The sequence below is a fragment of the Raphanus sativus genome, chromosome 6 (genome assembly GCF_000801105.2).
Source record: "Raphanus sativus cultivar WK10039 chromosome 6, ASM80110v3, whole genome shotgun sequence".
Classification (NCBI taxonomy): domain Eukaryota; kingdom Viridiplantae; phylum Streptophyta; class Magnoliopsida; order Brassicales; family Brassicaceae; genus Raphanus; species Raphanus sativus.
The window spans coordinates 6,447,352-6,459,756 of NC_079516.1; the positions used below are offsets into that span (position 1 = coordinate 6,447,352).

Here is a 12,405-nt window from a genome sequence, read left to right on the forward strand (position 1 = left end):
GAATCAGGAGACATGCGGAGTGGTAGAGACCATGTGGATGCGAGATGCTGAGTTGGCGTGGAATAAACTTGAGGAACAAGTTTATACCGTGGAAAAAAGGCAAAAGATAAACTTGGGAAACAAGTTTATGCCTTAAGGAATAAGTACATTCCAAGAAAAGGAAAGTGTACTTATTAATATGGAAGTTGTCCATATATCCATGTTGCCTTGGAGACTAGGGTTTCTGGAACGTGGAGATCACTATAAAAGAGCTATGGAGTTGTGGGTATTCCAATAAGACACTGGGAGCTATTGTTATAGAGGAAGGGTGAAAATCCCTTAGGGTGTTCTTGGATCGTGCTGAAGCAGTTGCTGAAGTACTGACGATAGAGAGACAAGTTTGGGTAGATTATGAATTGTTCAGTGGCGTGTGTTAGAGTGTAACACTAGACGTGTAAAGCTGATTAAGCATAGCTTGTAATAGGGTTTACAAGGCGATTTCTAATAAAGCAATTGGTGTTTGCTTGTATCTATTTTGTCTCTTGGTTTACCTTCTGCATTACTTAATTGTGGTGTCATCTTTGCACTTACAAAGAAAGCAAGTACATGCAGAACACTCTACGTTGATTATCATAAGTTGTTTAGTTTCTTATGGGTCTTTTCTACTGGTGCAGAGAGAGTTGGTTATGTCGATGATCCTAATCTGCTTCCTTGTGTTGGAAACGAACCTTATAGTCCTTGCCATTGTGGTCAAATCGCACTTCCTCTCGAGGGGTTTGAGTCTTTGACGAGGATTATCCTCTGGTTTATATGATGGATGAGACTGAATTCACCAATGTTATTTATCGAATAGAGAAACTAGAAGATACTATTTTTCAATTGTATAATTTTATATATCTATGCTGCTTAACATTGTTAAAATCATGTGCTTATTCTTGTGAAAACTTTTGTTTCAGTTTATGAGTCATCTTCAACTGCTACTACTCTTTGCTCAGCAACCGTATCCAGCTGCAAAAGGTATTACATTTCTTTTGCCTTTCCAGAAACGCATTCGTAGCTTCTTGGGTTGGGACTATGGAAAGGGCTAATAGCTTTTATTTTATTTTTTTAGACATTCTAGATGTATATAATGTTGATGATTAAGCTTACATTGTCGGTGAATCATGCTACCTTATATTGAATTAGTTATATGCTAGTGTCAGACAGTATTATCTTACATTTGTTTGGAAGAAACCACGAGGATGTATGTAATGTAAATTACTTGAATGAGACTTGAGTCACTAGAATTTTATCCTTTGGTTCTTAATAGCTTTTCTTGATAACTATTACCCTTAGGAAATATAATGAGGATAGGTCCAAACTGTTGTTGTGTTTCATTCCACAGTGGTCAAGCTTTCACATTTATGGGAGCTACCCTGTTTGCTTGAACAAAGCTCACTTGTTTCTGTTTTTTTTCCACCAGTTATCTCTAAAAATATTTTATTACATGCTGTAAATCTGTCCTTTTGAGATTCAAAACGATTTCACTTGTTTAATAAGTTATTATGCATCTTTGGATCATTACATTATTATGCTCACTGTTTGTTTGGTCCAATCTCAACCTGGGGATTCGAACTCGAGTTATTGTTGTCCTTAGGCTTACTCTTGGAGTCTCTCCACCTGAATCCACTAAAAAGCTCATCCATATCCTCAAGCGACCTACCTTGCGTCTCAGGCAAGAAAGTGTAAAAGAACACCCAAGCCACCGTCGCAATCCCTCCGAACAAGTAAAACGCTCCACCCGTCGTCATCGCTTGCGACATCGAAAGAAACGTCATGGAGATCACACCACTCGTCACTCTGTTCACCACCACACCCATACTCGACCCCTGAGACCTCAACCTCAACGGGAATATCTCCGACGTGTAAACCCACGTGATAGGTCCCGCTCCTATCGAGAACGTAGCCACGTAAGTCATCACCGTCGCGATGCTTAGCACCAAAGCCCACATCACTTTCTTCTCCGTATGGTCTATAACCGTTAGAGACGTTCCTAAGGCCGCGAGAGACAGTACCATGCCACCTACGCTGGTGAGAAGCAGTGGACGTCTCCCGACTCGGTCGATGAGGAAAGTGGCGACTAGTATGAACGATGTTTTGACGATTCCTACTGCTACGGTCGCTAGAAGCTGCTGGTGGTCTGTTTTGAGTCCGGCCGTTTTGAAGATTCGCGGGGAGAAGAGAACCACCGCGTCGATCCCGCTGGCTTGCTGGAAGAAATGGATTCCCATCGCGGCGATCATGACGCGGCGTACGGCTGGAGTCGGACGGATTAGAAGCTCTTTCCATACTCCGCTTCCGTGGCTGGTCTTCCTCGAAACCTGTAAATGTGATCAAAATTGTTAATTTAGTTAAGCATGACTTTGCACCAAATCAGTTATTGTTAAGTGGATTGACGATATATAATTATGTAATAAAAATTGAGAAAACAAGACAAAAACTAAGGTTGTAACTGGTGACTCAATTTATGAATGTATGGAATAAAATGGGATGGAATAGTGATAATTTCAGAAATTAAAGGAATAATATATGTATATGTTTTCTAATTATGTCTAAATTATCTCATTTCATTCATTCATTCTTTTCATTTTTCTTTATTATTTTTTTTTTACCATGACTGATTTTTAATCTGATTCATAATTTTTTCCATTATTTCACATAAATGTGTGGAATCAAAAATTTTGTTTTTCCAATTAACTTTGGCTGTTAAGGCTTTTAAAGTATTGCTTTAGTGGCTCTAACTTTTTTTTTTTAAATGAGAAACTATGTCCTGAAGTCTCAAATTCTGACTTTTTAAAAAAAGCAAGGAAACTGGCCAAAAGAAAAGAAGTTAGATTTTGAGTGTTTTTAAGGGATTTTGAAATATTTTAGGAAAACCTATGTGTAATTGGTAAAATTATTGGCTTTAAGAGCTTTAAATAATCCTAGAGTCTTCAATTAAAGCATTGGAAGCTTAATCCCAATTCGACCCTAACTCATAACTTTTTTGGAATAGTCATGAATAACTAACTCCACATGTTTCCATTTATAAAAAGAAGCATGCAAGTTACTCCTAAGACCGAAGTCCAACTAATTCCTACAACTAGTCTCATCTAATGTGTCGAGTTAGTGTATAATTAGAGAATAATAATAGTATTGAGTTGTATTTTATTGTGTTGCTTCTTAACAACAGCATGGAAAATTTGATATATATCACAAGAAACTCATCCAATTAAAAATATAGCTTATCAAGTCAGTTAATCCTTGTTATAAACTTGGCTTTTACTTCATAATCAAACTATAACTATGCATAATAACTTGGTCCTCAGAAGACACGTTTTGCTATCTAATAAGTCACTACTATAGTATCATTAGACTACTACTTGTTTACTCAGAGACAAAACTTGGGACCGATCGAGAGTTTGTTAGAGACTGTTGTGTGTACCTCAACGACGTCGTCATGGCAATCGGCGGGGATTCCGGCGGCTTCTTTGATTTCTTGGAGGCGAAGAGCGGCTTCAGAGGGAGAATCAGAGGTCTTGTCCAGGACGCGTTTGGCTTCTCCTAGACGGCCTTGGATAACGAGCCACCGTGGAGATTCAGGCATGGCGAGAACACCGATCGCGAGTAAGACGGAAGGAACGGCTCCGACGCCGAGCATGAATCTCCATCCAAGCTTCAGAGGAAAATTAGAGAAGGCGAGGTTCGATACGTAGCCGAGCATTATTCCAGCGTTGATGAACACCTGTACACGACGTCATCACCATGCATCGTTATAAAGATGATGAATGAAAAGTCAACAATTTCTTTTTGAAGTCAGCGATTTCTTAATATAATCATATACTTATATTTTCTTACAAAAATGAAAAAACTAACAGAGTAGAAAAAAAAAACATAGGTTGCTACTGAAATGCTATTTTGTGGTACAGATTTGTTTGGAATGCAACATTCAATAGTATCCATAAAATATCTATCATTTAATGAATATTATTTAAAAATATATCTAATTTAAAAATAAAAATAAAACAAAAATATAAATCTGTTGGAAAAGAATATATTTCCTTTGTTCCATATTATAAATTTTGATGAATGAATGGAATTCAATATTTCATCTAATCTATTAAAATACAATAAATCTTTTGTAAAAAAAATTGTATTCTACTTCATTCACTATTCCATTTTTTCTAGTCAACAAATATTTATTCCTTTTATTCATGATATATTCCTTTTAAAAATAACCAGTTGCAGCCATATAATTCTCATTTTTGTCCTCTACTACAAGAATACATAAATATCATGTGCTAAAATAACGTAAACATACACAAATTTCAATAAGCTGTGTGTCTTTTTTCAATGGATCATGGCCTACTATGTCATTTTGCAAACATCGAGTATACAATAAGATCATTTTATAGTTATCTATAAAAATACTGAGATAAATTAATCTACACTGATCTAATTAAGTTGGTTAAGCGTTAATTAGCATATAAATACCTCAGGGAAGGAGGTGAGAAAGCCACGAGAAGATGCCGGAGCGACTTCGGCGGTATAGACAGGTGCAATCATGAGTGCATAACCAACTCCTATTCCGGCAACAAACCTCCCGAACATGAGGAAAGCGTAGTTAGGGGCGAGACCCATCAGGATTGCTCCGGCGAAGAATATAGCTCCGGCAAACACGATTGTGTTACGCCGACCAATCCAGTCTGAGGTTTTACCGGCGGCACAAGAACCGATGAGCGAAAAAATGTTGAGTATTCCGGCGAGAATACCGACTTGAAGATCAGTGATCTTGAAATCTCTCTTGATATAAATCAGTGCTCCACTCATCACTCCTATATCTGCAAATTAATTAAAAAATATATAAATGAACACTAATGAATGTGTGTGTTTGTACAATTACTAATTAGCGGTGGATTTTATTTATTTACGTTGACCGGAAAAGGAGGTTAACGAGAAAGCTAACCATAACCAAGGAGGATGGAAGTCATGGAAGCTAAGATTGCACACGCGAATGCATACTTGTTCCTCTTTGGTTTTGCTGGTGGACCTAACTCCGGTACATGTTTTGTTGCCGTTGCCGTCGGGACTGCTTGATTTTCCGGCGTCAAACCTGTCATTTAGAGAGAGATAGTGGAGAAAAAGAGAGAGAGAGAGAGAGAGAGATGTGATGACTGAGAATACTAACAACAACTTGTGGTAATGAGAGCTATGTCCTAGTCTTAAATAGACGTGTGTATTCCGAGTTCCGTGGAGAGGGCAAAATCGTCCAAGGCAATGGGAACCCTGCCTAAATATACTGTACATGTAAAGTAAATAAATAATAAAAGAATAAATAGAGAAAAAAAGAAAATAATAAAAAAAAGGGAAATAAAGAAAATAACAATTTTTTTAATAATCGCGAGATTCAAAAGGTTTACTAGACCTAAAGATTAAAGATATTTAATAACAATTTTTTTAATAACAATTTTTTTTAATTTCACGAAACTCATGACACTCTGTATATTTTTATCATTTAAGATAGTCCGTGTAACTAAAGATATTTGAATTCAAAATGGTATCCACAGCTATGAACGCTTTACCACTAGAAGACAACTTGATTAACAAATTTTATATTTGAGAGATTAATTGTTGGAGATAGTCACTTGAAACTTCTCAAGTTAATAAAATTATAAATTGTGTTAGAAATCTAGGGGTTTTTTTCAAGTGAATGGTATAACATTTACATTTGCATGTTTTGTTAGAGAACAAAATATCACTACAGGAACGGAAAGAAATTATACATAACTTTCATTTTATATGTAATTGTTTAGTACAATTATATTATAACCTTCTTTCAATTTCTACTCTACCAAAACACAAAATAGAATAACCACACAAAAAACAAGGGAGAGCTTAAAGGTAATCTCGTAAAGGTTACTTTTTGTTGCCCATGTGAGCTTGTTGCCTCTTGGTGCCGAGTTGATATTGAAGATTCACTTAGCTCAAATAATGTTATTTTATTTGGATTAAAATTCGTGTTCACCTCTGTAACCTACTGGTCTAGATAAATAAATAAAAATTACCAGTATACGAGAAGTTTACATCTAGTTTGAAGATTCGATCAATAATATTGGATATAATATTTTCTAATCAGAGCATTTTAATATTTTCTAATCAGCAAACAAGATTCTGATCAATAACAGATTCTAGAAATCGTTAGACTGTAACTAAATTTTTATAAAATATTAACGAAATTATTAATTTATTTTATATATATTATTTATATGAGATTTTAAAAAATTTAGTTAATTATTATTGTGATGAATTATTAAAATTAGATATATAAAACAAAATAAATTATACAAATTTGTGGATTTATACTAAGCTTAATAACATATTTAGACTAGATGGATCTAAACTTATTTTAGCTGATTTTTAATATTTAACCGATCTGAATCTTATATATCAAATTTTAAGAAAATCGTTTTGGATGGACCGAGTTGCCACCTAAACCGATTTTTAGAACTTCGGATACAATATTTCCTATGTACCTCGCTATTAGATATTACAAAATCGTTTCAGATAAACCGAATTGCCGTTTAGAACCTTTTTTAGAATCTTAGGATACACTATTTTCTATGCACCTTGCTTTAAAATTACAGAGCATAATTACCCAACAATGAAAGTTATGCGAGTACGTTTGATGAAGACGAAAAGAAATTTATTTACGCATATAAATTTGTTTTAATCTAAAACAAAGGTTAACACGAATACTAACGCATATTCTCTGGTTCAAATCCAATAGATTCACGTACGTTGCTTGTTTTCACCTATAACATCAGAGAACGAACTATGTATATTATATGCATAATTTGAGGGTTTTAACTAGGAATTTTCGGTTATCCATTCGGAACCGAGTAGAGTTTTTGGTATTTTTAAGGTTATATCTTTCATATCCCGATTTGAGTATTATTTTAACATGAATCAAATTTATTAATAACAATTCAGGTTCAGATATAATTAATAACTAATGTCAAAACTCATTTTGTAACTTATACTTATTTCAGATTCTAAGCTTGAGTTCAAATATCTTTATGTATTATATCAAAATAATCATGAAGTTAGTATTTGAGCTACATATTTAAAATTTAAAACTTATTTTATGTATTATATCCAAGTAAATATAAAATTTAACATTTAAGATACTTATTAGGTTTCAAATATTTATTTCAAATACTAATTTTAATTTTTTGATCACGGTTTTATCAAATATTTTATGTTATTCGGATTTTTTCAGGTTACTATTTCGAATTCGGTAGCAGATGTGGATATATTTATACTATTATACAAGATCCATTCAGATATTTTATATCTGTGATAGGATACATATCTGAGTTTTTGGGTTCGTGTCAGTTCTAGTCTTGGATTCTATGTTTTTTTTCCTAGGCCTAATGTTAACTACAGTTAAGTTGATTAATAAATGTATTTTTGTTCTTGACTGAAATGAAGACGTTTAATCTTCTGATATAACTTTGTGTTTATTATTGAAATGTATATATTAAGTATTAAGTATTAAAGTTCCCCAGAGAAGCCGGGTCAAATAACCTAACAGTCCAATGCCACATGTTTTGATTCTTGAAGATGATAATATGTAAATTATCACTCTAACAATAATACTATAAGATTAATCCTGCAAAATGTTGTAAGATGCTATTAATATATGGTATTTATGGATACTTGCAAGAAACCATCAGTCGAGAAGTCGTTGCCATACAAGAGCAGTCGCTGTTATAAAGACTAAGAATTGTCAAACAACTTGCTTCTACTTGTAGACTATATCAGTCTAATTACAACAACGACAACAAAAAACCAAGTAATTATCAAAACCATTTTGCCTCCTTGAAATGTCAAATATCCGTTTAATCTATATTTAGATTTGTAGGAGCGTTTTGGTTGTGGTTATGCCCGTTCAGCTTTGCTACTTGCCATATGGAATTCGACTCTAGTTTTTCTCTTATGGGATTAAAAAGAAAATATGGGCCGGCAAAAAAAAAAAAATTCTTAGTTCTTACACTTTATGAGTACTATATGACATACATTACGCGTGATAACCTTAAAGTTACAAACTACCTAAGATACTATATTTTAGAAAATCAAGGAAATCCACAAGAAAGCAAGTACATGAGAAATCTCTTTGATTTCTTCCGGATCACATCAGTTTCTTAATTTTTAATACTATATTTAGCCATATGCTTTCTTCTAGCAGGTCTAATATTACTTTAATTCACTACTCAAAATATTGCTCTCCTTGAAAAATTGTAGTTCTCACTATGATGCGATAGCATCATGATGAAGTATACACCATGTTATGGGTAATATTCACATAATATCACTATGGAAATACGATTTTTTTTTTCAATTTAGCAATAAGAAGATGTACATTTTCAGTTTTACCTAATTTTAGCGTGTGTGTTTTGTTAAAACTGAAGGTCTAATATTACTTTAATTCACTACTCAAAATATTGCTCTCCTTGAAAAATTGTAGTTCTCACTATGATGCGTATAGCATCATGATGAAGTATACACCATGTTATGGGTAATATTCACATAATATCACTATGGAAATACGATATGTACATTTTCACATCAGTTTCTTAATTTTTAATACTATATTTAGTCATATGCTTTCTTCTAGCAGGTCTAATATTACTTTAATTCACTACTCAAAATATTGCTCTCCTTGAAAAATTGTAGTTCTCACTATGATGCGTTTAGCATCATGATGAAGTATACACCATGTTATGGGTAATATTCACATAACATCACTATGGAAATACGATTTTTTTTTCAATTTAGCAATAAGAAGATGTACATTTTCAGTTTTACCTAATTTTAGCGTGTGTGTTTTGTCAAAACTGAAGGACTCTTTTTTTTTTGTTCAAAACTGAAGGACTCGTTAATAGTCGATATTACTAGTTACCACCTCAACATGTCATGTTAGAAAAGAATCCAATTATTGAAGAGGAAGTAAATGTTGATGAAGTGGGCCAAATTCTAGCAGAAAAGGCAGCCATCATAAGCGACCATAACATTTTTAGGCAGCTCGGATCTTTGGACTCTTATATGATATGATTTGACTTCCACTTTCGTATTTTCAGTGTGATTTTAATTTTACACACGTATATGTTCGTAAACTCTGAAATATGAACTATTTTAAGAATAGCTAAGACCAGAGTAATCTAAAAACAGTTAATTTGAAAGTGTCGGTTCTCAAAATTCGTTGACTTGAAAGTTGACAGTTGGACCATGACGCTATAAGACAATACTAATGATTTGTTTAAGACCAGAGTAATCTAACAACAATTATTGTTGTTGTCAACAAAAGAATCATACATTGAACGGTACTATTACGTATGTATATGATTTTATAATGAATTAGTAATAAACTCTAAATGAGCAGCAAAAGAATAATTAAGAAATATATCAACATTTTGCCAGAAGAGAATAATATTAAATGAGCTCATCACGATATCATTGATATTTATGTTATTTTCATATTTTGTGTGTAGACTTCTACAGGTATGGCCTTTATTCTTTAAGACTAGGTGTGGAGAGTCCACACAATCTTCTATGCTGTACCAAAAGTCCACCACGTGCTGTTGAATCTTTTTTTTTTTTTTTGTAAACAGCTTTAAGCTGTTGAACTTGAATCTTTACGCTTCTCCTTCCTCTTTATTTCAGAGGCATATATGTAATATTATACGTTTTGAATATGTTGTTATGATTGCACAAAAAAAAAGAATATGTTATGATTATGAGACATCAAAAGAGAATTGTATGTTTCTGTGACATGCGGACAACACTACTTGATCGCATTACATCGACATACAAACAAACGAACAGAGCCTATGTTTATTAACCATATATAATCCAAAAATTTACTTTGTAAAACAGAAGAAAATATATATACTAGTTAGTCAAATGAAAAGAATAAGAATATACAACATATCTTCTTACGAATCTTGAGTCTGTTGGTAAAATACAGAAAACTACTACTTGATTATTATAATTATATGAATTACGTGCGAATTTAAACTGAAAGATAAGGAGAAAATCTATAAATAGATGCAAACTATGGCTTCCACAGCTGTATCTAAACGTGAAGCAACTTCTGACAGCTTAAGATGCTCCCAAAACCAATAATAAAAGTTAATAACATATAATTCACAGGATTTTTATTTTATTTTTTATTTTCCTAATATTGTATAATAGGTTGATGTAACTAGCTGCAGAGGATGTCCTGCATTATTAACAACAAATATTTTTAGCAAATACACTACATCTATCAAACTTGTAATTTATGGGACTTTTAAGAAACTATATGCTCTTAAACTACATATTTTCTTTATTATATATAACAAAAATACACTTATTAACCTAAATTCTGACCAAATGGACACGAATAAAAAGAGTAATTGTTGACGTTGAATAAAGCAAATGGTGTCACGTCGGTAATCAATCACAACATACAGATGATCCGCTGGGCCACGACTTAAATCGAAACAAAACCAATGTTACAATTAAGTTCAAAAAAAAAAAAAAACCAATGTTACAATCACTTGATATATATCACATAATCCTAAAGGGTACTCTGTGGTTCATATTGAGGTAAGCCTCAATAGTCTAAGATTTCCACAGAGACTTTTCTTTTTGAATTTTCCAGCGATTTTATCTATATTTCCTCTAATAGTTTCTGCAACAGTTTGGTTGGTACATTCTTGTTGATGGGTTTTGATAAGTGATTAAGCTGATTTTAGTGGTCGAGTAGGATGCAATATTGTCAGACGGAATGCTCTGTAGGGTTTTCTTTCAAACTCTATTAGAAAAAAATCACAGATGAAATATATATATAACTAGGTGTTTTCCTGCACTATGTGCAGTAAAAAAATTTTAAAATATTTTCTAGCAGATAAATATAAATTATATTTATTTTTTATTAATATTATAAATTTTCTTTTTCTTATTAATATTTTAATTTAAATTGATTTAACTGAACATTAAAATTAAGATAAAAACAATTTTGTTTATTTTTAAATATATTTAAGAATGTGCATGTATAAATTTAAAATTATAATTTTAGGTAGATTTTTCAATCTATTTATTTTAATTAAATATGTAAAATTGCATAATTGTCAAAAATTAAAATTAAACAATATTTATAAAATCTGTAGATATATATATAAGAAACTAATGATTTTACGATTTAATTTGATTTTATGATTTAATTTTTATAATTTTCTAAAAATATGTATATATTTTGAAATATTTTTAATTTAAATGATATTTCAAAATTTGAAATGTCATAATTGAATATATTTATTTTAATGATGATTTATGAGTTATTACCATATTTTTAAAAAGTCCAAAAATATAAATCGACAATAAATGTAATACATGAGTTATTACCATATTTAAAAAGTTTACCAAAAATATAAATTAACATTAAATATAACTGTCCATGTCATATTAATCTATAAGACATGTCATCAATTTATTAGCCATGTCATATTATTTTTGTGAAAATGATTGTAGAAGACATGTGGCAAAATCACTTCTCAAATATAGTCTAGGGGATGAAAATTTCATAATTTTCAAAAATTAAAATTAAAAATATTTATAAAATCTATAGATATATATATAAGAAACTAATGATTTTACGATTTAATTTGATTTTATGATTTAATTTTTGTAATTTTCTAAAAATATGTATATATTTTTGAAATATTTTTAATTTAAATGATATTTCGAAATTTGAAATGCCATAATTGAATATATTTATTTTAATGATGATTTATGAGTTATTACCATATTTTTAAAAAATCCAAAAATATAAATCGAAAATAAATGTAATATATGAGTTATTACCATATTTTAAAAAGTTTACCAAAAATATAAATTAACATTAAGTATAATTGTCCATGTCATATTAATCTATAAGACATGTCATCAATTTTATTAGTCATGTCATATTATTTTTGTGAGAATGATTGTAGAGAAGATATGTGGCAAAAATTGTCCATGTCATATTAATCTATAAGACATGTCATCAATTTTAGTAGCCACGTCACAATTTTTTTTGTGAGAATGATTGTAGAGAAGACATGTGGCAAAATCACTTCTCAAATATAGTCTAGGGGATTGACCAAAAAAAAAAAAATTCTTCCCATAGGGTTTACCAACAACATATGGAATTAGTAACATTTTGGCCGATTTAACGAACTAGTGAAAATCATTTTTTCGAAGAAAAAAAATCACAGATCTGTTTTCGTGAAATGCGAATATATGGAAAAATTCTTCAGTCCAAATCAATATGATTACATAAGCAGGGCATGTGCTGTACGTGGAAAGGTCGTAAACTAGAGATGG

At 31.5% G+C, this 12,405-nt stretch overlaps 1 protein-coding gene across 1 annotated transcript; it reads right to left on the minus strand.

The window, feature by feature from the left end:
- Positions 1–1,466: 1,466 nt before the first annotated feature.
- LOC108809239 (polyol transporter 5) lies at positions 1,467–5,198 on the minus strand. The gene is made up of 4 exons (XM_056990124.1): positions 4,964–5,198; positions 4,492–4,838; positions 3,443–3,742; positions 1,467–2,339 (listed from the first exon to the last, which is right to left on the minus strand). The coding sequence occupies exons 1-4, from the start codon at positions 5,115–5,117 to the stop codon at positions 1,554–1,556; spliced, it is 1,587 nt and encodes a 528-aa protein (XP_056846104.1). The 5' UTR covers positions 5,118–5,198; the 3' UTR covers positions 1,467–1,553.
- Between the last annotated feature and the right edge of the window lie 7,207 nt (positions 5,199–12,405).

Excerpts from the sequence above, each read along its gene's own strand:
- LOC108809239 (XM_056990124.1), bottom strand. The coding sequence starts at position 5,117 with ATGACAGGTTTGACGCCGGAAAATCAAGCAGTCCCGACGGCAACGGCA. Across the intron at positions 4,839-4,963 it reads TTCCATCCTCCTTGGTTATG|ATATAGGAGTGATGAGTGGA; the intron begins GTTAGCTTTCTC and ends ATTAATTTGCAG. Across the intron at positions 2,340-3,442 it reads GCCATGACGACGTCGTTGAG|GTTTCGAGGAAGACCAGCCA; the intron begins GTACACACAACA and ends TCACATTTACAG.